Source organism: Nematolebias whitei, chromosome 12 (genome assembly GCF_014905685.2).
Source record: "Nematolebias whitei isolate Nwh7 chromosome 12, NemWhi1, whole genome shotgun sequence".
In the NCBI taxonomy this organism is placed as follows: domain Eukaryota; kingdom Metazoa; phylum Chordata; class Actinopteri; order Cyprinodontiformes; family Rivulidae; genus Nematolebias; species Nematolebias whitei.
The window spans coordinates 11,086,661-11,113,542 of NC_056509.1; the positions used below are offsets into that span (position 1 = coordinate 11,086,661).

General features: G+C 43.7%; 1 protein-coding gene across 1 annotated transcript in view; it reads left to right on the forward strand.

The window, feature by feature from the left end:
• Positions 1–16,130, forward strand: part of brox (BRO1 domain and CAAX motif containing) — a 69,655-nt gene extending 53,525 nt beyond the window's left edge. Inside the window, exons 9-13 of the mRNA XM_037685715.1 lie at positions 3,231–3,316; positions 3,397–3,478; positions 5,444–5,594; positions 5,935–6,094; positions 15,010–16,130. Coding sequence (XP_037541643.1) covers positions 3,231–3,316; positions 3,397–3,478; positions 5,444–5,594; positions 5,935–6,094; positions 15,010–15,093 — 563 coding nt within the window. The 3' untranslated portion in view covers positions 15,094–16,130. The remainder of the gene's footprint in view (positions 1–3,230; positions 3,317–3,396; positions 3,479–5,443; positions 5,595–5,934; positions 6,095–15,009) is intronic.
• Positions 16,131–26,882: the final 10,752 nt, after the last annotated feature.

Below are 26,882 nucleotides of genomic sequence, written 5' to 3' on the forward strand. Positions count from 1 at the left end.
AGCCTTTGATGTGTGTCCCATCAGTGTATGAATGTGATCTAAAGCACTGATTAGTCTCATTAGAATGATTTGTTCAATTAGCTTTGTAGAGATCTAATAGAGTGCTGTATGAATGGGTAAATGAGGATACAGATTATGTTGTAAAGTGCTTTGAGTATCTCGAAATAAGATGGAAAGGTGCTATATAAGTACAGTCCATTTATTATTTATCATTAAATGCCTTACATTTATCACATTAGTTACATCACAGTATGGTTACAAATATAATCAAATTTGGCGCCTCCAAAGAATAGCCCATAAACCGTGTTTATTTTACTAAAATACAGTGTAATATTGAAATTTGCAGATATTCATTTTTTACAAACACATTAAAATAACACTTCTATGGAGAGAACAGCCTGAGTTTATGCGAGAAACAAAAGTTAATTGGAGACGAACCTTTGCTATAATCTAGGGCATAGTGTGCAGTGTTTCCCCTACTGTTATCCAAGGAGGGCGCCTCGCCCTGTCAACAGAATCAATCGCCTGCCTACCGAAATGTCCTTCACCCACAACACTCCCAAGTGTTTACCCCCCACCACCCCACCCCGTCGACATTTGCCAGCACAATACAAACGTGCTAGCTATGAGTCACACTGAGCGTGAGCAAGCAAGACACTCAAACAGGCTGTGTGCACTCCCACGACAGCTGATCACTTATTGACTCAACAGTTGTCCTGCAGTTACGTGAGCTTTTACAAACAAAACTAGCACTGAGGCACTGAGGAGAACTCACCTTAGCCGGGTTGATGTGAAGCTTCAACACGTGACAGACGTATGTTTTTTAAAACAGTGAGCAATACTCAGTGATGATGCTCAGTTTTAGCTGTAACATATCTATTTTCCAAACTTATAATTCAATTAAATTTCATTTCAGTTTATGTCTATGACGCCAAGTCACAACAGAAGTCGTGCCGGCACTGAACGAAAACTGTCATATACCTAAATGCCAATTAGTAAAGTTCTCTATCTAAGGAAGCCAGCAGACATGTTGCATATTCTGATGCATGCTCAATAATCCAGGTAGAAAAATCTAAAAAAGTTCAATCTGGTCCTCTGGACATTCAAAAAAACCCAAAACAAAGCAAAACAACAAAAAATGTAGAAACGTTTCGTCTCTCGTCCGAGAGACTTCTTCAGTCTGAGGTGCTGTATTCAGCTCAGTCTCTTAAATAGCACCTTCTTGAGCATGTGATCAGCTGGTTTTGGTTGTCAGCAGCAAAACTGGTTGATCCACTCTGAGAAGGTGCTATTTAAGAGACTGAGCTGAATACAGCACCTCAGACTGAAGAAGTCTCTCGGACGAGAGACGAAACGTTTCTACATTTTTTGTTGTTTTGCTTTGTTTTCGGGTTTTTTGAATGTCCAGAGGACCAGATTGAACTTTTTTAGATGTTGCATATTCATTTTGTCACAGTCTCCCGTCCTGAGCAAGCATAAAGGAGACAGTGGAAAGGAAAAACTCCCTTTAACAGGAATAAACCTTCAGCAGAACCAGGCTCAGGACAAGCGGCCATCTGCTTTGACCAGCTGGGTTTGAGAGGACAGGAAGGAGAAACAAACAGAATGGCAGGTCCAGAATGGAGGTGAGCAGGTTCTCACAGAAGTCTTGAAGGACAAAAGATTGTGGTGAAATTGATTTTAGGTTGGATGATCAAGCTATGTGGATCTGATGCAAGCAGTCACTCAGCGATGGTACGATCTCAGCTTTGGGTGCGTTGAAATTTGCCAGCTAGCTTAGGTCAAGCACGATGTAGCACCTTGTGACTGACTCCTGAGTGGTTAAGATCTGTTAACAGATTTTACTATTAAAGAGGAAAATAACAAATGTAATCTATATCAGTGTTTGTTTCTCCTATCGTTATTCAAAGAGGGCACCCTGCCCTCTCAACAGAACCGAGTGCCCTGACTACCAATATGTCCCCTCTACCCTGTCAGCAACCTCCTGCACTGATGTAGTACTAAGCTAACAGTGCACAATACAGACACGCTAGCTAAAATGCTACAGACGTAGCGCTCCGCTTCTCTCACAGAAACGCCACCCCCCAAGACCTAGAGGAAACCCTGTATATGTTTGTTGTGCGTCCCAAAAATAGGTCCACCTGCTACATGTTCCGACCTGGAGCAAAGAAAACATTAAGCAATGTCTTGCCCACCCATGACAGCATGTCCTACAGTTTGAGAACTACTAGCTTAAGAGACTAGTGAGGAGAAGTTATACTTTTCATTAGGTTTTGTTCATTTCACCTTTATTTTTACAGGTAGTCTCATTGCGTCATGAGGACTCCTTTTCAAGAAAGTGCTCCTTATAGACCTGTCATGATAAACAATAGATCAATTAATCGCATGATAAATGAAAATTAGGTCAATAATTTTCATTTATCGGCTTTATTGTTTCTTCTTGTCGCTCTCTTTCTACTGAAGACACTGGATGACAAAAGGCTCAACTCTGGTGCTCTTCACTGACCCCTCCCTTTCTCTTTAAAATTAATTTTAACTGTCCAAAATCACGTCTTTGGATCGTTAAAAGCAGCTAAGTTCAGAAGCTAAGCTACGAGCTAAGCTAACAAGTCGACCTTGGGAAAAACCTCCATCGTGTCGAAACTCCAAAATTCACGGTTGAAACCCGTGCCTTCGTGTAAAAAGTTTTTTTCTGCAAAAAGAAGCTGAGAACTTGTTTACCAATTTTTATTAAAAGCTTTGTGTGACAAATTCTATGCTAAAGAGCACAAACCACACCAAGCGTCCACCATGTTGAGAACTGAAAGAAAGAAGAGACAGCCCATGTCACGTCAAGGTGCCTCCCTCCCATTTTTCTTAGAGGCAACGGTGCTTACTCCCTCACTATCCATCCTTCAGTTCAAACAGTCTTATACTCCCATCGAGTGGTCAAAAAAGGTACTACACTCCATACAACATTTCTTAAATTTGACAATAATTACTAATTATTGTCAAATTTCAAACAATATTATCGTTTATCACATTAATTTCTGAGACAATCACCCAGCAAAATTTGTTATCGTGACAGGCCTAGCTCCTTATGTTGTTGCACTTTATTTTTCCACAACTACATGAATTCTAATGATTTCTAGAAGTAGCAACTAACTTTAACCATTCTACACATTCCTTACACTGTGGTGATAATTAGATGAGTGCCTCCTGGATGTTAGTGGATGTTTGTGTGTTTACAGACCACACACTGAACACGTTGGAGCCGGAGTGCAGCAGCAAGTGGAAGAAGTATCTCCAACTGAAGCAGCATTTCTACATGGCTTATGTATGTTCCTGCATGTTCACAGCTCTAAGAACACAGCTCTGCTTCAGCTACACTGAGCTCTGCACTCGTTGTGCTTTCAGGCGTACTGTTACCACGGCCAGACGCTGCTGGCCACTGATAAGTGTGGTGAGGCTATAAGATCCCTGCAGGAAGCAGAAAAATGTGCGTACATCCCCACATGGGACATTAAGTTGTTTTAATATCTGTGTTTTTAATAGTTAAATCTCTGTTTAATGTCTCATATTTCATCACTCTGGACTGAAGTGAACCAGGTGTTTGCTCTTGCTTTATTGAACACACCCCACCATGAAGCATTGTGACTTCAGAAAATCTTCAGATCCTCTTCACTTCTTTCAGTTTTATTTTGTTGTACCTAGTGCTACACTTGTTGAACTTCTCCCCCCCCCCCAAAAAAAAAGGTGCACCACAATGACAAAGTAAAAATAGAATTGTATTCTATTTTGTCAGTTTATTAAACATAGAGGCTTAACTTTACTTGAAGTTTTGTTCAGCTGTCCCATTTCTCTTGATCTCTGCTGAGATGTTTCTCCAGCCTGACTGGAGTCCACTGGAGTGGTCAATTAAACTGACTGAACATGATTTGGAGATACCTCTCCATAGAAGGCCTCCAAGGTGACCAAAAGATCCAAAACAAACCGTGAGGTCAAATGAGCTGCTCACAAAACTCAGTGATTGTTGCAAAATACAGATCTGAAGAAGAATCCAAAAACATTCTGCTGTACTGAGCTCAGTGGGATCCAAAGAAGTTCTGCACGACAGCGTCTCTTCCCAGATCTGGTCTCCTGGCTTCACTGAGTCATCGAGGGAGAAGGGCCTTAGTGAGAGAGAAGACCAAGAACCTGGTGGTCACTCTGAGCTTCAGAGATCCTGTTTGGTTCTGATTGTGACATCCAGAACTGTAGACTCCCACTGAACTGAGCTTTAGAAGAATTTTGTAGATGAAAGTTTTTCAGAGCAAAACAGAAGGACTTGGACTATGAGACTGAAAAAAAAAATCACAACTTCTATTCTGAAGTTGGAGAAGGTTTGTTTTCCATTTTTGCAATTCAAATTTGGAGCAGGTTACCCTGGTTCAAATCCCAGGATCCTTTCTGTGTGGAGTTTGCATGTCCTCTCTGTGCTGCGTGAGTTTTCTCCAGGTACTCCAGTTTCCTCCCACATACCAAAAACATGCATGTTACACTGATTGGTAACTAAATTGTCTCTAGGTGTGAGTGAGAGAGTGAATGGTTGTTTGTCTCTGTCATGGACTGGAGACATGTCCAGGGTGTCCTCCGCCTCTCACACAGTGACTGCTGGATATGGGCACCATTGACCCCCGCGACCCAAAAAGGAAGAAGCGGGTAAAGATGATGGATGGATGGATGGATGGATGGATGGATGGATGGATGGATGGATGGATGGAGCTGCTGTAATTCTCAAAGTCTCCAGGAATGACTATTTTAGTGTTCTTCTCCCTTCTCTGTTCTGTGGCGTTTTCTAGATTTGCCATCTTGACAGTAAACATTGTTGAAGCATGGTGGTGGCAGCATCATGCTGTGGGTGTTTTTTCCACAGCAGGGACTGGGACACTGGTCAGGATGAAGAGAAAGCCAAATAAAAGTACCTGAATCAAACTTTGAATATGGCTCATGACCTGAGACTGGACCGAAGGCTCACCTTCCACCTTGATGATGACCCAAAGCACACACAGGACTCTATTACTGTTCTAGACAGGACCAGCCAGAACCTTGACTCCACTTGAACCCTACTGTGGAGAGACCTGAACCTGAGCATCTACTAATGGTCCACATCAATCCTGACTGAGCTTCAGAGAATTTGTCAAAGAGAATGACAGACAGTCCTCCAGTTCAGATGTCCACAGCTCGTTGTGTCAGAAACAGAACAACTCGAGGTTCTAACAGAGGCCCTTCAACTCTGATTCTTATCAGAAATTAAAAAGTAGACATATTGAATTTGTTTTATGGAGTGGATTTATGAGAAACAAATCCATTTAAATGGTTGTAGCATCAGGTGGAGGAGATCTGAGTACTTGCTGACTTTATCTCGCCTCCTCCTGTGCTCCCAGCATGTCTTCAGCATTAACACAAACACGTCACTGTTCAGGTTACTCCCGGGCCGAGGCGCTGTGTAAAGAGTATCGTCAGACCAGAGGCCCGGGAACCACGGCCAAACCGTCTGAGCAGCTGTTCTTCCTCAAACTGGGCAACCTCATCAAGAACTCTCTGGAGAAGTGCCAGAGAGAGAACGGCTTTATGTGAGTTATTACACACAGACACACACACACACACACACACACATTCTGAAGTAGCATATTTTAGGGCAAATATTTATGTTTTGTAGATGTGTAAGAACCATAAATTCTTGAGTACTTTGTTTTGTTTGTACACTAAAAGCTCAAAATATAATCTTAGCATCAAAACTGGAAGCTGAAATGGTAAGAGTCATTTAGTTGACACATTATTTGACATCAAACAGTAACTGATGAAGACTTAAACATTAGGAGCAGCTGACTCAGGTTCTCAGAAGTGAGTCTGTAAGCACACAGAATCCTCCAGAATTCTTCCTTTTTAAAGCTAATCTGGATTATTCCTCAGCTACTTCCATAAAGTCCCAGCTGAGGCCCCCCAGCTGGAGCTGAAGGCCAGCTATGGCCTGGCTGAGCCGGTCCCCTTCGAGCTGCCGCCTGTCAGTGAGCAGTGCACTGCTGAAGTTTACGCCACATTCAATCTGACCAAGGGAGCCAAAAATGACAAGGTACTGTTCAGGTTTGATGAAGTGTCTCTGATCAGCTGAAGCTAAATGGTCTGTTTTTGTGGGAGCTGCCATGTTGAGTTTGTGGCTAAGAGCGTGGGGCTGTACCTCGATACAAACGATCTGCCTACACACCATCCACCTTGCCACCAGGCTGCCACTTTTGCCAAACTCAGTGAAACGGGACACTTTCCTTTAAGGCTTAATTGAAACAAAACTTTTTTTTTTTTAATTCAGAAAAATGTATTTTAGTTTTGTGGTGGGGCGGGGCTTAAATATTGTACTGCAGTCAGCCACTAGGGGTGCTCATCCATTCAACCTTCATTATTTATTTATTGTTTGTCTTGGCAGAACCAACACTTTGCAAAATCTTTCTATAATAAGAACATTTAAATTAAAGGCCTAGCATTCTTTGAAGGAACATTTGTCTCCCACCGTAGAAAATGACATTTTTTCGGGGATCCCACAGATCATGTGATTCCCGCGGAATGGGAGTCAGCGTTATTATTACTCACATGATTGGGACATACGGGATAAAGTTAATGAGAGCACATGGGAGTGGGAATCAACAAATAGGACAAACAACAAAACAAACAAACAAAAAAAACATAGCACAAGCTTTTTGTAGTTTTCTTACAATAAGCCTGCACTGTAACGTGTCAAAAGTAGTGCTTCTAGCCTCTGTTTTCCTCTGAATTTCAAAGAGCAGCATTGGAGGGAGGAGCAAACTCTAGTGGAGAAACTGATGTGGTGAAAATAGATTTGCAATGCAAAGTCAGAACTAACAATGTATCTATTAAGATCACAGAACTGGCAGGAAAGTCTCAACTAATCTGAACGTCATGAGAATTGAGTGTGACGGTGTTAACGCGCTGTACATTGCTTGTAAAACATGTTTGGTGCTGAGCAAACAGCCTCTGACAGCAGAGGTAACAAGCAGAGAAGAGAAAACGTTGGTTACATACTGTAACCCCAGATTCCATGAGTATAGGCGTAGCCCTTTAAGGCTGTCGCTGGTGGGTTTATCCCTAGGCGCTCAGCGCTGCACTGAAAAACTTTAGTCCACGCCCACCTGCTGTGCGTGAGCCTCACCCCCGGTCTGTATAAATTACGGTGAGACCGGGTAATCGGCTCCCAAAATAGCTTTTTTTTTCTTCAGCCATTTAGGAACCAGTGAGGCCCAGATCTTAAAGGGCTACGCCTATACTCATAGAATCTGGGGTTACAGTATGTAACCAATGTTCTATTTCATATAGGCTTCGCCATTTAAGGCTGTCGCTGGTGGGTTAAAGGCGAAGCAGGATGTAGTCTATGCCTCACTGGGTCCACTCAGACACAACATGAAGCACCTGCTTGCACAAAAAAAAATTTCATCACTCAGCCTTTTGTGTGCGTAATTACGCGCTGCGTAATTGCGTGCTCCATGCGCTGGAGCGCACTGGAGAAGATCTCTGGCGAGGAAAAAAAGGCTGAGATAGCACACCTGCTGCTGTGAATAGGAACAACGGAGGATACGAATTGTAACAGTGTAACAATAAACAGAGCAGACCAACAGCTCCTCAGGATGAACCGGTTAATAACAATAAAATCAGCAGTCATGAACTTGTGACTGATAATAAATATCTCACACTGCGATTGCATGCAGGCAGATGTGAACTCAAAAGTGAGGCTCCATGAAACAAAATCATTCTGTCAGAACCCTGAGAACAGAATTGGTCATGGAGAAAGTAGAAACATCACATAGATAAAAAACGAAAAATTGAACATGGTGATGACCAGGCAGCCACCATACAAATATTCTCCACTGTCATCCCTCCATGCAGAGCCATGGAGGATGAAAACCCTCTGGTGGGATGCACTGAGATTCTCTGGAGTATCCAGTCCAGATGAACTGTAAAGTTCAGAAATAGCCTCACACAACCAGTGTGAGAGGCGCTGGGTGGATAGAGGACGTCCTGAAGAGCTGTCCCAGTAATGCACGAACATACGCTGAAAACAGCGCAGTGCGGCCGTGTGCGCCACGTATCATGAAAAATGCGTGCATGGGACAGAAGGAGGTGAGCTGTTGCTTCCTCCTCAGAATTATGAGGAAGAGGATAAAACCCATCCAAGGTTATCACTCTCGATCTGAATGAGCTTGTCAGAGCAGGGTTAAAACGCAGTACAGCTGAACTGCCGTCAGCTTGAATTCTGAGACATGAGGAAGTAACAGAGAGAGCAAACAAACACTCACTCTCTTTGCCAATGTCAGAACTAACAGCAGGGCTGTTTTAATGACAGAAATTTAAGTAAAAGCTGATCTAAAAACTCAGAATGAGCTTTGATCAGAGCGTGCGGGACCATCATTAGGTCTCACTCTGAAGCTAGTGGACGTGACACCAGTCTGTGTCTCCATACGCCCATCAGGAAACGCTTCATCAACGGGTGATTAAGAACTGTTTTGTCACCGAAGCCCTCGTGACAGGAAGAAATAGCTGCTGCATAAGTTTTAATTGTGCTGAACGCTAGATCTCTGTCCATCAGCTGACACAGAAAGGACAGCATGCCACATAGTGGCCATGAGATGGCCTCCACGCCTTTCTCTGCGCACCAGCGCTGAAAAAACTGTCCACTTTATGTATGCAGTGTTGTGGTGGAATCAGCTCGTGCGCCCTGAATGTATGCACCACATCCTGTGGGAGGCCCATCTTTTCTAAACAGATCTGTTCAGCAGACAGACCCAAAAATGCTGACCTATTTCTGGGTAATTCCTGATCGCTCTTCCTGCCTGGAGGAGAGCGCCCCCCCCCCCCACCACCACCACCACCACAGCAGTTTCCACGGCCGACCCGATATCAGTCGCTGCAGATTCAGGAACCACAGAGCGCATATGCGTTCAGGAGCTACGAGGATGACTGATGGTACTTCCTCCTGTACCCGGTCCAGGGTCCGTGATATCGGCAGGACTTGTGAAAACGCATAAAGAAGCATTTTTGGCCACGGGCTGTGAGCGAAGGCGTCCAGTCCCAACGGTGGGTCGTCTCGTGGGCTCATTGAGAACCATAATTGACACTGGGCGTTCTCCCGTGTGGCGGACAGATCCACTGCTGCTCGGCCAAACCTGCTCCAAAATCCGAGAAATCAGCTCGGGATGGGGGCTCCAGTCTCTGTGGCAGGGACCGCCCCTCGACACAATATCCGCTCGCCTGTTCAGGAACGCTGGGAAAGTCCACTGCTCTGATGGAGAGCAGGGTTCTGTGTGGCCAACACAACAGCTGTTTCGCAATGCGTAACAGTTGGGCTGAGCGCACACCTCCCTGACGGTTTATGTAAACTGCCGTCACTTGTTGTCTGTGTGGATCAGAAAATGCCGATCCCGCAGCAGGGGCAAAATGCTGAGTCACGTTTCAGACCGTGAAAAACATTCTAGCACATTATGTAAAGCGACGTGGTCCAGCCACTGTGCTCCCACTGCTTGGGACAGAAACATTCCTCCCAGCTTGACAGGAACGTGTCTGTGAAAAACTAAGACGTGTGATGTAGGCCTGCTGATGGGAACTCCCTCTGACAGAATGAGGGGGTTTCCCCAGTGATTCAGATCGGTTCACACGGAGGGAGGGCACAAAGATAATCCACCTCTTCTGGCGCACAGGATCTATGCGCAGGCGGGCAAACCATCTCTGAAGGCGTCTCATGTGAAGTAGGCCCAGCGGAACCACGATGTAGGCTGCTGACATTGTCCCAGGAGTCGCATGACAGGCAGAACTGTCACTATGCTGCAGGGTTTGACACGGCGGAGCTGGGTTTGACACGGAGGAGCTGAGCTGATAGCTTCGGCGCTCAGCTGTGATAAACGTCTCTCATTGTAGTTGAGTTTAGCTCCACTTCCAGATAAACAATCATCTGGGATGGACGAACGGAAGTTTTTCCCAGTTTATAGAAACCTCAGGTTTAGCAGGTGTAACACTAGCGTTTTGGTCTGTGTGACAGCTTTCTAACTGGACCGAGCTAATAAGAGCAGATCGTCCAGATAAAAAAATTCTCATTCCTGCCATGTGTAATGACTGCAGAGCCGTCTCCACGCATTTCGAGAACGTGCGTGGGGTGTTTCAGAATGATGGAAATGTGAAAAGATGCGCTCTTCAGATCTATGGAGGTGAAAACCAGTCGTTCTGGTAAAGTTCTCCAGCAGCTGTTTGTCAGCATGTGGAATTGTCTCCCCATGACCGAATTGCTGAACATGAACAGGTCGAGAATGGATCTCATCCCTCCGTTTAAAAAAAAAATCAGAACCAGGAAGTAGTGGGAGGAAAAAAAACGTATTTTCCTCTCTGTTGGGAACACTGGAAATCACATTTTTCGTCAGAAATTCCTGAACTTCTGACTGGAGAGACGAGTTCTGTTCTGGAGAAGACAGAACCGTTTCTATAATCCCTCTGAACGGTGGGGTTGAGCTGCGAACTGCAGCGTGTAACCCCTTCTGATCAGATGGTCCGTCCATCTGTCCAGGGAACACACTCGCTGCCACTCTGAGTAGCACTCGGAGAGCGGGCACGCATTCGTCTTGTCATGTTTCTCATGAAGGTCAACCATACTAAAAAAATCCTTTATGCCATCACTCGCTCCGGAGATTCTCTAGGGGAACTCAATGGGGGCTCAGACAGAAAAAAGGTCTGTATGTGTGCCTCTGTGCTGGGCCCAGGCTGCGGTTTCACATACAGCTGAGGTGAGCCGGCGCACACCAAGAGGAGGCATGAGCGCATTCTGAGTGAGACGCTGTTTCGGTGGAGGCTGCAGCTGTCGTGGAGAAAACACATTTACTTACACTGCGCTGTAAGTGGGCAGAAAACAGCAGAAATTAAAAATGGGCTCTGGCTGAAAAACGAGAGATTTTACTAGACTCGGTCTGCTGAAAAGAAATATAATTTTAGCTGACGTGGCAGACGAGTGTTTTGTGATATTTACTGAACTGCGGTGCCATTTAAAACGCTGTTTAGAGGTTACTGGCTCGTTCTGTGTGGGGAATGTGTGAAGAGAGGCAGCTGAGAGATCAGCTGATCTGACAGTCTCAGATGAACAACTTTACTTTCAGCGGTGTTTCTGTTTTATATCAAAAACATACATCATCAAAAAACACATACCTTCCCCTCAAGGATCTGTTACCTGGTGGAGGGGGGCAGTGGAGGAGCGGGGTGTGAAGTCGCTGCCGCAGATGTAGTATGAACATATGCTGATATATTCATACTGTTAAAACGGATTCTTTCTCCCCACACTCACTACCTGCCCCAATATGTTATCTCTCACCACATTAACCAACCTTTGACAACCCCAAGCAATCGAATTTAAAATATAGTTGATCTTTCTGCTTGCAATTTTGTAAGCTGCCGTTCTGAACTGAGATAAATTTTGATAAAGGACAATATCTTTGAGACGTCTTCTCACCATAGCTTTCTGGTGGAATTCCTGAAAATTCCGGCTTGGTAAGAAGCATATTACCTCACCCACACCTGAATGAGGCCATCCCTGGTCCCACAGCTGTTCAGAATTTGAAGAAAAGGCTTCGGGTAATGATCCGGGCTGAGGAGGGAAATAACTCCAAGCGAAGCCTTTCCATCGGATCTGCCCTAGTTCTTCCTCAGCTGGAACCGTCCAAGACTTGTCCTGTACATCCACACGCTTTGGTAGTCCAACAGCCACAGTTTCACAGAGTCATCTATTTTTATAGGGTGAGTGCTGGGTAACACCCCCGAAATAGCATGCCATCATTCAATCCCACCTTTTGGGTCGGATTTGTTGCAGTATTTTCATGCATGTCCATGGGAGAAGATTACCTCATACTCATACATGTTAAAATCTGGGTGTAACCTTATTCTGCCCGGTTCTTGTCCGGACTTGTCTGATTCAACTTTTGAGTTGTTTTTCTCTTTTTTTACCTTATAAGGGTTTATGTTTTGCTTGGAGTTGCTTTAAGGTTCATTATTGTGAAACTCTCTTTCTTTGCATAACTCATCCTTGCACATTATTTCTGTAAAACACTTCTGAGAAGACAGTTCACTTTCATCTCAAATTCACAACATCATGAAATGAACAAATTACATTTTCAAAATCACAAAAGATTAGAATATCAACTTGATTATTTACTTGATTTCGTTTGTAAATCAACAATTCATTTTTATTTATCTGAAAACTGACAAATTCATTAGGAAAAAGTCTTCTTTCTCTTTTTACTCTCCTCATCATTACTTTCCTCTGCCCGCGTGTGTGTCTAAGTGTAACTGCCTGCAAGTGTATGTGTGAGTGTGTGTGTGCTTGAGTGTGTATGTACATGTGTGTATGTGTGCGTGTGTCTTTCTCCTGCATCTGTTTCCCATTATCCAGGCCTGAACAAGAGCATGTCTGGACATGTCTGACTTCCACTAAAGCGGGCCTTATCGACACAATCAACCTCTGTTGATGGTGTTTGGATTATTTTTGTTTTGTTCATTTTTTATCTGAGACAGCGAGAGCTCTTTGTCTCCTCCAGCAGGTCTGCTTCTTCCAGCCTCTTAGAGATTCTGTAGGCCAGCAGGGCAACATTGTTGTTCGCTGTGGCCGTCTGGAATGAGCACTGGTGAGCTCGGTTGGAGACCTTGTCACCATCTGGTCATTCTTCCCTGGAGGGACAGGTTGCTGGTCCATCCTGGAAGCTTTTGCCCAAGTGCCACCGCCAATCTTGGCTCCGGGGTGGGGGGACCGAGGGAAAAAACACAGATCGGTAAAACCCTCCACTCTGGAGATGGAGGCAAAGGTGGAGACGGATGTCTTCAGCTTGCCGGCCCAGTTGCAGTCTCGTTCCAGTGTGACGTCACAGCTGGACAGCTAGGCCAGATGGGGTTATGGCGACAAGTCGGGGCAGAGCCAACCTTGCCGCCAGATCATTCGATCAGGGTGGAGGGAGGCGAGAGACGGAAAGTCCCTTGTGTTAACATCCTCCTGGATTATGCCGGGCAGCTCCGAGAGGACGGCGCCCATGGCTGGGAGTGGTGTGGTCGCCGACGTGGGAAGATCCGAGGTGGCTGAGCATCCGCTCGGCCACTCGTCTTCCGTCATTATGCTCTCCAGGAGGGAAGGGGCAGCTCCGCATCGCCTTTCTTGGAGGAATCATTTGATTCACTGTGTGACTCTGCGTCAAAAAAGGCGGTGGCTTCGTCCCATGCATAGCGTCCCGCGCATAGCATCCTGCCACAGAAAAAAACACTCAGCGGAGCTGCTGCCAACAACGCCTTTTTCGAGGGAATTATCTGATTTACCTCAAGAAAAAAACACGTTGGAAAAGGCGGCGGTGTCGTCCAGCGAGTAGCAGCCCTCCACGGAAAAGCATTCAGTGGGTCTGCTGCTAACATCGCCTTTTTGAGGAAATCATTCGATTACCGCAAGGGAAAAAAAACACGTTAGAAAAGGCAATGGCATCGTCCAGCGGGTAGTGGCCCGACACGGAAAAGCGCTCCTCGGCGCTTACCTTGAACAAGGCTGCTCGTCTGCTTCTCCTTGGGGAGGAGGAGCTCACCGGGATGGCAGGAGGTTGGCGTGGCGGAGACCTAGGCATCCTTAGCAAAGGTTGTGCCGGTCAAAGCTGGACTACTTTTCCTTCTTCGTTCTTCTGACAGTGCTAGCTAGCTGGCTGAAGAAAAAATGGGAGCTGATTACCCGCTCTCACCATAATTTATACGGACCGGGGGTGAGGCCCACACACAGCAGGTGGTCGTGGACTAAAGTTTTTCAGTGCAGCGCTCGGTGCCTATGGATAAACCCACCAGCGACAGCCTTAAAGGGCGAAGCCTATACGAAATAGAACTGCTCGAGACTCTCGGCTGAATCACCACTTATCCCCTTTTATAGTCATAGGTTCTTTATTTGTCATTCGCACCACATGTGGTACATAAAGAGGAACGAAATTGTGTTCACAGGGTCCCAGTTCCATCCAACAAAGTATAAAATGCAAAAGAAAAACAGCAATAAGGTCTAAGATATGAACTAAGAAAAACATTAACTAAGAATACACTAAGCATTAGTAGTACAAAAACAATATGCCGAACAGCAGCACAAACATGAGTCTGTGTGAGCAGATGAGTATGAATGAACACAGCAACATGAAACAGATCAGCAGCAACATGAAACAGATCAGCAGCAACATGATGTGATTTTTCACAGTGATTTTTCTGGTTAGAGATTCATGAGACTAACAGCTTCAGGGTAGAAGCTGTTCCTCAGTCTATTGGTTCTACACTTAATGCTCCTCAACCTCCTTCCTGAGGGGAGCAGGGCAAAAAGTGTGTGTGCTGGGTGAGTGGGGTCTTCGTGATGCAGGTGGCCCTCTTCCTGCATGCGTAGCTATCCGTTAGAACAGTGTTTTTCAAAGTGTGGGCTGCGGCCCCCTGGAGGATCGCCAGGGGGTACTAGGGGGCCCCAAAAAGCTGGAGAGAAGAAGATATAAAAAAACCAGCAAAAATAAAAAATTGTAATAATAATAATAATAAAAATTGCCCACTTGGGCAATCTGTATCTGTCATTTCCAGATAAACACGCTGGAGAGAGAGGTTAGATTTCTTTAGTTTTGTTCTTCTGGTCAACAGTTTGTTGAAAAGTTGTTTTTTCAGTGGGAATATAATGCATTGTTTACAACATGTTAGTTAATAACATTTTTGCGCTCAGCAGCTGTAATAATTAATTGAATATAGTGAATAAAAGTTAAAACATTCTAAAAGTTGACGTTTCTTTACATATTTTGTAGCATTGTTTGTGGGTTTGCAAGGGGGCTCCGCTAGAAGTTAATGCTGTTTGGGGGGCCATGGCATGGAAAAGTTTGGGAACCTTCTGTTGGAACTGGAGCTTTGTGTGCAGCCCTTGAGTTGACCGACGTGTCTGTACGTGATAGTTGATTTGTTTTTCTGAACCTCCAGGCCAAGCCCAAGGACGAGGAGGTGAAGCCGGTGAAGGAACCAGATCTGAAGCCTCAGAAAGACACCGGCTGTGTCGTCTCCTAAACATTCCACTCATCACCTTCTCAGCCTCATCACGTTTAGTGACAATCTGTTGTTTTTTTTCAGTTTCTGTCCATGATATGTATTTTTTCTACATTCATGCTGAAAGATGGACGTTGTATTTGGATAAGATCCATTATTCTGAAACTAAAAGTCTGTCTCGTGTGAAATCTGCCTCTGGTAGAGCATTAGGCAACCTCCAAATCCCTCCTGTTTTGGTGGACATTGTGCAACATTACTGTTTATGATTAAAATCTACAGTAAGTTTACAGAATTTCTGTCTACCAGGTTTTGTGACCTGAACAAGTTTTAGGCAAACGTTGTTGCATTGTGATTTCTTTCAATAAATGACATTTCTGCTGACAGAGCACGTATCAGGTGCCTTTGGCTTCAGAGCAGTCTGTATTTAACTTTACACTTGATTAAACATGACTCATGTGAGTAAAACTGGCCCATAGGACAAGCTGGAGGTAAACTCATAATTTGGATCTATAAGGCAGTATTTTTATATTTACACTACTAAATCAGATTTAATATGAATTATCCAGAATGAGCAGATGAAGGAAACTGCATTAATACAATCAGCCTGTATGTTCCCTTTCAATTGAACATAAGATTTGGTTACATTTGGATCAAGATTTTTACTTTTCGAACACCATGAAATGATTTGAAATGCAAATCTACAATGGACAGACTTCCACTGGACTGTTTTTATCACCACTGAGTTCAGTTTGTTTTAGCCGTTTACAATCGATACTTTGTTCTTTTTGTACTTTATATGCCCGTACTGTTTTCTACTTTTACTCATCATGTTGTGGAATATTGCTGAATTACTCTTTAACACAAAGGTTGTGTAGCTGGAAAAATTAATTTATTACTGTCATGATATGACAGCAGACAACTTAATGCACTTAGGACAGTTTAAAGTGCTGTTTCATCAAATCATTTGTTTCTACAGACGCATATTGCTGCCACAATTTTTTATTTTTTATCATACTTTGCTGTGAAAAGTACAACATTGTTTTAGGGGTTGTTCAGAAGAAAAAAATACAAGGAAACTCTATTTTCCCCAGCTTTGAGATTAAAGTTAAAATGACAGATTAAAGTGGAAATGGAGAATAAAAGTTGAGCTAGTTGTGTTCCTGAACCCAACTGTGTTTCTTGTTGAGGTTTGAGATTTACGATGAAACACTTATTGAGCGAGTCCCAAGTGCAGCCTGTTTTCTTTTGAAAATCATAAAAGTTCATTATATTGAGTATCAAAACTCGTACTGCAACGTTAGCCGCTAGCCTTTTTGAGCTTATTTACAAGACGCGTACTTGTTTTGTTTTAGAGGATGAGCAGAAAATGACCGAACAGTAAGTTTGCACAACTTACAACTTTAATAAGCCAGTTGTCACAAACTACAAACAACTCTGAACTCTTTTCTAGAAAGACTAAACCACATGTTGGGGTTGAAACTAGAATATGATGCTTGCATCATATTCTAGTTTCAACCCCAACATGTGGGGTTGAAAACTAGAATATGATGCTTGCATCATATTCTAGTTTTTTTTCATATTCTATGATTTTTTACAGCCCCCTGTTCTCAATAAAAGCAGAGATGGGTGCAAATGAACAATTTTCATCTTCTAGACCAAGGTTTTTACAGAGAACATGTTGAAACGTATGAAGAACAAAATACAGATTTCCATTTATTAATGACACTTCCACATTCATCTTATTTGGAGGAACTAGAACCACAAACACGACCGACATTTACTCAAATGCAAACCATGTAACCCAAATAAGAAAACAATACTCAACCCTGAAAAGTTAGAAACTTTGAGCCTGTCTCATAATTCAGACATGCAACATCTTTGTTTTGTATCTACAATCATTTACATTTTTACTTTAATTTAGCAGATAAACTTTAAAAAAGACCAAGTTTGTTTTCAAATTATTTTACAGCCCCAAAGTTCTTTCAGTCAGCCTGTCAGTTTAGGCATTTTGTTTGTCGCCTCTTTGTCACGATGCTCTTTTTCTTTTCTCTTCCTTCTTTTCTGCGCTCCGCTGACATATTTTTTGTTGTCCGCCATTGTAAAATAATATTCCCTGATGCTCCTCCCCAATGCGTAAGATGCGTCAAAAGTGGACCAATAACAAGCAAGCATTCAAGATGGACGTTTGCCAGAACAAATTGGAACATTTTTCATCGGTGCTCTCAAAATCATCATAGTCATTGATTAAATTCTGACACTGTCCATTCACAAAAACATAAAACATCCTTCGGGGCCCCCGAAATGCCGGGGCCCCGGGCTGCAGCCCCTGTAAGCCCCTGCTAAAATCCGGCCCAGCGCGTACACTTCCAGTCAAAAGTTACCAGATTTGTCAAAAGAATACATTTTCATTAAAATGTATTCTGAAATTAAAACTTCAAAATAATAGGTTTTCTGAGATGTTTGTGCCAATGATAGTTTTGTTTCATTTTTCAAATATCAAAATAATAATTCTACCATTTTCACTTGACTCATTTTGACTTAAACCTCGAAACTTCGTAATAAAACAAAAAAAAACATCTGCCTCTAGTTTTTTGAGTCATGTTAATATGCTGTCTTCTAATTGTTTAGTTCCTTATGCTATATTTGTCATAATATAACAAATTTTTATGTTCAGTCTAGTCTTTTCACTTTAGAAGACAATATATAGTTATAACGTTTTTTAAACATTGGAATAATATTGAATTGTTTCAAAATAACTTCTATTGTTCTTGTGATTTTTTAAAACATATATATGTTGTAATACCATAAAATATTTAGTTATAGCAAAAAAGTTAGCCCAAATGCATTGTTCATGTAAACCTTTTACATTTTAGCACAATTGTTTTGTTTATTGGTGTGGCAGCAGTAGGCTTCCTTAGTTGGTGGCGTTGATTGTGATGGGTGGGGCTCGGTAAATTGAAGGAGTGACTAATAAAATGTTGCTAACTGGATCTTTTCAGCAGTTGACACCCTATATGTACTGTAAGACACACGGTCAGTGTTCGTGTCTGAAAACGTTTTGACACTCGGTGACGAAGGTTGTCGAGGTTCCCTTAAAGTCCTGTCGATTTCAACTTTGGATTACACGGAACGTGTTTAAACTGTATCATTCTGTGTCTGCACACTAATTTAACCCATGTGTATATTTACTTGCCTCCAAGGAAAAAGCTGATGGATGGGACAGCAGCTAAACGAGGTCTTTTCAGCACGTATCTTTGCACTTTTTTAAAAGTTACGCAGATTTTCTGCTTTTGACTGACATGTCGGCACATCAGTTTGATGTCTGAAGCATTAGAAAAGTCAACCAATGCTAACTAGTCAGCTGATTCTCATCCTTCATTGTTGCAGTGCAGCTTTTCTCATCCTCTAATGGTGTCCTTCATGTAAAATGAAAATATGGTATTAAATCATCCACAAACATCTCGTTTGTCTCGTCGTATTGTTGAATAAGTCAAAGCAGTTTTAAATTCCATACACATCATCCTGTTCATTTATTCTTATGCAGGTGTGCCCAAAACGTGCATCTCGATCTATCGGTCGATCTCAAAGGTTTTCTGGGTAGATGGCGTGGTATTAAAAACTAGACGTCAGTCTGTCATCCATCTATGAAATTAATCTTGATTGACAAACAGGGCAGCCTGTCTGAGGCCCTGTTTACATGACATGAAACGTTCATTTACAGACAACAGCCTCATTAACCGAAGGTTTCTGAATCCAGTTAGAGTGGAGATTTTCAGGGGAGCCCCCACGGAGTGTGACGCTCCAGGTGTGAAGAGGCACATACTACAGGTGGCTGCAGTCCAAAGATTTTCTGCTCTAACAGCAGTTATAATAAATATATCAACGTTATAATAAATGTCAGAGAGCAGAGTGTTTTTGTGCTGTTCACCCTTTTTCAGCATGTAGGAGCAAAACTAATAAAATCCAGGCTCCAAAGAGATGTTAGTGTATTCACCAGTTTGGACTAAATTGTGCACGATTAATGCAGCTGAGCCTGGCATCAGGGTTGCCAGATAAATGTAAAATGTCTTATTTCCCCTCTCCTTTTCTGTGCACATGTTCAACAAACACAACACACGCCTCATCTTAGAATATCTTTACTCAGCACATATGACAGTTTAGGTCAAAATACTATAATTTTAAAGCCACAGTACTATAGTTCATAATTTCTTATCTGGCAACGTGACTGACATGAAAACTACAGCATTTTCATGTAAACCCACTAATTTTTTGTTTACCCCCAATAAACATTGAAAAAATCACTAACATTTCCAGAGGTTGTTCTCGTGTAAACGGGGCCTTATTGTAGGTATATCACTTTGACTTGGTCATTTTAAAAGGAGCTGCAGGATGAAAAAGTGTGGACACCCCTGATCTAACAGAACAGTGTCTTATGTTATGAGTGATCTCTGGTTAAACATGGACTTTTCAGGACAAATTTCTGAGCTTGTGTTTTTAAAAATAAAGTACATCTAGTCTTATAACTAGAACAAAGGCTTCTGAAATTTGTTTTAAAATAAGATGAAACTGAATTGTTCACGTAAAAAAATGAAAACATGGTAAAACTAGAAAAATGCAGTGTGAATGTTTTGTGCTGAAAGCTGCTGAAGAAGCTGAAGCCCGCTAGAAAGAAAGGTTTTATCGCTGAACGGTTCATGTGAGCTGACATTTACTGAAAGCAGAAAAATAAAAGTGGAAATTAATGTGTGAAGTATAGAAAAAGCTGAAAAGAGCAGAATAAGCTGAAATAGGCAGAGGGTGAATAGATAATAAAAAATCTGAAATTGGAAAAACTTTACCGGTAGATGAAAAAGCTAAGAAGTGCTCAAATTAGAAAGAGGCTGAAAGGATGACAGTTTAAATTATTTGAAGAAGAAAAAATCACAAAAGGTAGAAATTAGTACCAAAAAAACGTAGTAAAAGGATAAAATTAGTAGAAAAATGCCTGAAAATAAGATGGAAAAAAAGATTATTTTAGCTGAAAGGAGCAGTAAAAGGTTTTAAACAGCACAAAGAGTTTGAAGGACACAAAGAGAGATCCATTTTCAATCAAAAATATGGTTGAAAAAGTAAATATTTCTAAAAGTAAAATTTGCACAAATACCAAAAGTCACAGCAGGAGTGTCCTGCACAAGCTGAATGTTTTAATACATGAATAATAATAATGTCATCACAATATGTTTCCATACAATGGCGAAATTAGTCTCTGCATTTGACCCATCCACCACCAGGTGGTGCAGTGGGCAGCTATTGAAAGCGCCCGGGGGACATTTTGGGGATGAGACGTGCTGCCCAGAGACGCCACGTGATGTGCAGTGACTGGGGATCGAACCTGGGACTTTCGGGTCCCAAGCCGGCTGCCCTGCCTCTACACCATCTCGGCCCCCAAAATTATGGGATGAGTTACGTGTTGAAAAACGCAGAAATGGATTTCAATAGTGTGATTTATAAACATACTATGAGGAAAGTTGTAGCTAAAAACAAATGAGCAAATCTTTAGTTAAGTCAAAACCAGTTACCCAGCAGCTAACAAATAAAAACCTTCTTTCGGCTGCTCCTTCTTCAGGGGTCACCACAGCGAACTAACTCACACGAAGTCAAGTCAACTTTATTTATAAAGCATATTTAAAACAGAAGCTGTTACCAAAGTGCTTAATAACAACATCAATGGGAGTAAATTCAATTCAATTCAATTCAATAATACTTTATTAATCCCAAAGGGAAATTATTTTGTTGTTGTAACTCATCAGTCCACCCAGACTCGGCTGGCCTCTCGGTTCCCCCGGCCCCCCCAAAAAACCTGCATTTTTCTAGTTTTACCATGTTTTCATTTTTTTATGTGAACAATTCAGTTTCATCTTATTTTAATACAAATTTCAGAAGCCTTTGTTCTAGTTATAAGACTAAATGTACCTTATTTTTAAAAACACAAGCTCAGAAATTTGTCCTGAAAAGTCCATGTTTAACCCGGGCTGTGGGACTGCCCGAATGCCAGGCAGAACTCCTCTCAGAGCGATGGCCACTCCTCCCAGCAGTCTGCAGAGCTCCTCATCGCTGCGGACAGCCAACTGTAGGTGCCGAGGGACGATCCTGTCCTTCTGCTGTCAAAGGGGTTAAAGGGATAAAGGGATAAAGGTAAGGGATAAAGGGGTGCAGACCATTTAGGCACTTAAAGGTCAACAGGAAAATTTTTAAATCTATTCTAGTACGCACAGGGAGCCAGTGAAGGGAGGACAAAATTGGTGTGATATGCTAAAACCTACGAGTTCCTGTTGAGTCGAGCAACAGCATTCTGGACGAGCTGGAGATCTGAGATGGAGGCCTGGCTGACCCCAACACAAGAGTGCATTACAGAAGTTCAATTGGGCCGTGATAAAGGCATGGACAAGTTTGTCAAGGTCAGTCTGGACAACACCGGTTTAAGTTTAGCTACCTTTCTTAACTGGAAGAAGCTTTTTTGCAGAGCAGAGTTGATTTGTTTGTCAAACTTGAAGTCAGAGTCTAAAACCATCCTGTGATTTTTTTTACACATTTTGGCAGCCTGACAGCTCAGTGGTTAGCACTGTTGCCTCACAGCAAGAAGGTCCTGGGTTCAATCCCCGGTTGGATCTGTGGTCTTTCTATGTGGAGTTTGCATGTTCTTCTTGTGCTTGAATGGGTTTTCTCCGTGTACTTTGGTTTCCTCCCAATAACCAAAAACATGCATGATAGGCTGCCTTCAGGCCCAGGCCTCCCTTGCAAAAGAGATCTGTGATCTCGATAGCATTTGCCTGGTTAAATAAAGGTTAATAAATAAATTAAAAAAACAGACGGCTTAAGATATGGCTGAAGGGAGTCCAGGTTTACAGGGTAAGAGGCAGCGGTTGAGCTAGGGCTAAACACAATGACTTCAGTCTTCTGAAAGTTAAAACTTAAGAAACTTGAAGCCGTCCATGCCTTAATGTCGTCCAGATATTTTAGGAGAGGGTGAATGGAGCAAGCACTAGCTGGTTTCAAAGGCAGGTAAATCTGACAGTCATCGGCATAACAATGGACCATGTTTCCTCAGGATAGACCCCAGTGGGTGCAAACAGAGTGAGAACTGAAGGGGTCCAACAATCAAGCCCTGTGGAACCCTACAGGAAAGAAACATTGAAATGGATACATTATCACCAACCTCAACATAAAAACTCTTGTCACTCAGATATGACCAGAACTATTCTAATGCAGCACCTGTAATCCCAACCCAGTGTTCCAGCCACGATATAAGGATATTGTGGTCAACAGTATTAGCAGCAGCAGTAAGGTCCAGGAGTAATAGTACCACAAATTGACCAGAATCATTTGATACCAGAATATCATTACAAACCCTCACTAATGCTGTTTCGGTGCTGTGAAGTTGCTTAAAACCGACTGAAAGATCTCGAAAATGCTGTTCTCATTTGAAGATTTGGCCATTGTTTTTTACGCCAGATGCCCTTCCTGACACAACTTCAGACCACTGAGCTAAACAGTACTGTTGTGAGATTTGCCTTATTGTCCTAGTGGGGCTACCGTACGGGGTTGCCAAGGAGCGCAAACCAAAAACTGCTCTGGAGATTTATGAGAAGACACGTGACATGTATGCTTCTGCTGTTGTGCAATAAAAGCAGTTTTATTTCGTATAGGCTTCGCCCTTTAAGGCTATCGCTAGTGGGTTTATCCCTTCGCACGCAGCACAGCACTGAAAACTTTAGTCCACGCCCACCTGCTGTGTGGGCCTCACCCCCAGTACGTATAAATTACGGTGAGACCGGGTAATCGGCTCCCATTCTTTCTTCAGCCAGCTAGCTAGCACTGTCAGAAGAACGAAGAAGGAAAAGTTGTCCAGCTTTGACCGGAACAACCTTTGCTAAGGATGCCTGGGTCTCCGCCACGTCAACCTCCTGCCGTCCGGGTGAGCTCTTCCTCCCCAAGGAGCAGCAGAGATGAGCAGCCTTGTTCAGGTTAAGCGCCAAGGAGTGCTTTTCTGTGGCGGGCCGCTTACTCGCTGGACAACGCCATCGCCTTTTCTAATGTTTTTTCCTCGTAATAATTGAATGATTTTCTCGAAAAAGGCGATGTTAGCAGCAGCCCTGCTGAATGTTGTTCCGTGGAGGGCCTCTACTCGCTGGATGACGCCACCGCCTTTTCTAATGTGTTTTTGTCTCGCGGTCAATCGGATGATTCCCTCAAAAAAGGCGTTTGCAGCAGCTCCGCTGAGTGTTTTTTTCTATGGCGGTACACTATGTGCGGGATGATGCCACCACCTTTTTGAAGCAGAGTCACGCAGTGAATCAAATGATTCCTCCGAGAAAGGCTATGCGGAGCTGCCCCCTCCCTCCTGGAGAGCATAGTGACGGAAGATGAGCGGATGCTCAACCACCTCGGATCTTCCCACATCAGCGACCACACCGCTCCCAGTCATCGGCGCCCTCCTCTCTGAGCTGCCATAATCCAGGAGAATGTTAACACAAGGGACTTTCCATCCTTCGCTTCCCTCTGCTCTGATTGGATGATCAGGCGGCAAGATTGGCTCCACCCCAGCTCATCGCCCTGACCCCATCTGGCCTCACTGCCCAACTGTGACGTCACACTGGAACGAGGCTGCAGCTGGGCCTGGCAAGCTGAAGACATCCGTCTCCACCTTCACCTCCATATCCAGAGTGGAGGGTTTTACCTATCGGTGGTTTTACCGATCGGTGTTTTTCCCTCGGCCCCCCCCCCCCCCCCCCCCCGGAGCCAAGCCTGGCGGTGGCACTTGGGGCAAAAGCTTCCAGGATGGACCAGCAACCTGTCCCTCCAGGGAAACATGACCAGATGGTGACAAAGGTCTCCAACTGAGCTCACCAGTGCTCATTCCAGACGGCCGCAGCGAACAACAATGTTGCCCTGCTGGCCTACAGCATCTCTGAGGCTGGAGGAAGCAGACCTGCTGGAGGAGACAAAGAGCTCTCTCTATAAAGCTGCTGATGTCATCTTAAACATGTGCCACATCTGCGGTCTGCCTGTCCCGCATCACCGCCTGGATGACCATGATCCAGAGGACCACTTGGCTCCGCCTCTTTCATCCTTGTCCGAAAGGCTGCAGAAAGACCTGCTGGAGGGCCCCATCACCCCAGAGGTGCTGTTCGGGGCCAACTTCAGGACCATCCTTGAGAAATCGCTGAGGTCCGAGGAGGTCTCAGAGACTGTACACCATCTGGTGACATCACAGTCCTCCTCCTGCCCCTCCAGCCGCTGGAGGAGCCGTCGTGTCCAACAACAGTAGGAAATGTGCTTCACAGCTGCGGCAGCGACTTCACGCTCTACTCCTCCGCCGGCCCCCTCCACCAAGGAACAGCTCCTTGATCTTATGGGAATTTGTGTTTTTTGACGAGGTATGTTTTGAACTATAACAGAAACATCTCTGAAAGTAAAGTTTCATCTGATTCCAGTCTGACTGTCAGATCAACTGAGCTCAAAGCTACCTCTCTTCACACTTTCCTCACACAGAACGAGCCAGTAAGTTCTAAACAGCGTTTTAAATGGCACCACCGTTCTGTAAATATCACAAAACACTCATCTGCCACGTTAGCTAAAAATGATGTTTTTTCAGCAGACCGAGTCTGGTAAAATCCCTCGCTCTTAGCCAGTGTCCGTTTTTATTTTCTGCCATTTTCTGTCATCTCACCGCACAGCAGGAGTAAATGCTTTTTCTCCACGACAGCTGCAGCCTCCACTGAAACAGCGTTTTCACTCAGAAAGTGCTCACGCCTCCTCTCAGTGCGCGCCGGCCCACCTCAGCTCTAATGTGAGACCGCAGCCTGGGTTCAATACAGAGGCACACATACAACATTTTTTTGTTGGAGCCCCCACCTTGGGTTTCCCCTGGAGAATCTCCGGAGCGGGTGATGGCAGTAAGGATTTTTTAGCCTGGTTGATGTCCATGAGAAACATGACACACAAATGCGTGCCCGCTCTCCGAGCGTTACTCAGAGTGGCAGCGAGTGTGTTCCCTGGACAGATGGACGGTCCATCTGATCAGCAAGGATTACATGCTGCAGTTTCGCATGGTCCTGCACACTCTGATCAAAGCTCCTTTTGAGCCTTTAGATCAGGTTTCACTTAAATTTCTGTCATGAAAAACAGCCCTGCTGTTATCTCTGATGTCGGCAAAGCGAGTGAGTGATTATCTGCTCTCTCTGTTGCTCCATCATGTCTCAGAATTCAAGCTGACGGCAGTTCAGCTGTACTTCGTTTTAACCCTGCTCTGAAAAGCATCACAAGCTCATCCAGATCAAGAGTGATAACCTTGGATGGGTTTTACCCTCCTCCTCATTATTCTGAAGAGGAAGCAACATCGCACCTCCTCTGTCCCGTGCACACGTTTTAGTGTTACGTGGTGCACACGGTCGCACTGCGCTGTTCTCAGCGTCTGTTCGTGCATTACTGGGACAGCTCTTCAGGACACCCTCTATCCACCCAGCGCCTCTCACACTGGTTGTGGGAGGCTATTTCTGAAGCTTACAGTTCATCTGGGCTGGACCCTCCAGAGAGTCTCAGAGCACATTCCACCAGAAGGTTTTCATCCTCCATGGCTCTGCATGGAGGGATGACAGTGGAGGATATTTGTATGGCGGCTGCCTGGTCATCGCCATGTTTAATTATTCGTTTTATCTACGTGATGTTTCTACTTTCTCCATGACCCATTCTGTTCTCAGGGTTCTGGCAGATTGATTATTATTTGTTTCATGGAGCTTCACTTTTGAGCTCACACCTGCCTGCATGCAGTCGCAATGTGAGATATTTATTATCAGTCACAAGTTCATGACTGCTGATTCTATTGTTATTAACCGGTTCATCCTGAGGAGCTGTTGGTCTGCTTTGTTCATCGTTACACTGTTACAATTCATATCCTCTGTTGTTCCTATTCACAGCAGCAAGTCTGGTATCTCAGCCTCTTTTCCTCACCAGAGATCTTTTCTCCGGTGCGCTCTTGCGCATGGAACACGCAATTACGCAGTGCATAATTACGCACACAGAAGGCTGAGTGATGAAATGGTTTTTTTTTTGTGCAAGCAGGCGCTTCATGTTGTGTCTGAGTGGACCCAGTGAGGCATAGAATACATCCTGCTTCGCCTTTAACCCACTAGCGATAGAGCTTTGGAACATACGTCACTGTGTTGAGGGCGTGTGGGGGCATTCCTGTCTCGACCACCATTTTTATAGTCCTCAGATAAAAAGAAAGAAAAAACTCCGGTGTTTGGCTATGGTGTCACCGCTGTATCCTCCTTCATAACGCTGAAAAGCTGCTCAAAACAAAGTGGACTATATCGTGACAAACTTCTCCCAGATGAAAAAATATGGTACATGAAAAAATAGGTAAAATTGGAAATGTCGCCCCTTTGAAAAAATAAAAAAGGAGCAGAGACCCGGAGTAATATTTGCCTCCACTGACATTCCCAGCAGACCTGGTGTGTGTCAGTGCTTACACCGCAAATCTATGAAGGGCTGGGTGGATGATTTGGACATTTTTAAAACCCCAGATTAAGAATATGTTGTGGTTTGAACAAAGGTACGTTGTTCTTGTCTCCTTAATTTTACATAAATTTTAGAATCAATCAACCTTCTGTATGTTGTATTAACAATTGTGAACACTTGATTTTTAATGTATGTTTTTAACTAATTTACAAAGCTCCAAGTTGAAATGGTTAATTACCTTATTTTTAATGACTTGAACTCATCTAATAACATGGAGACTTCAAATCTTGATTAGATTACTTTATTATATA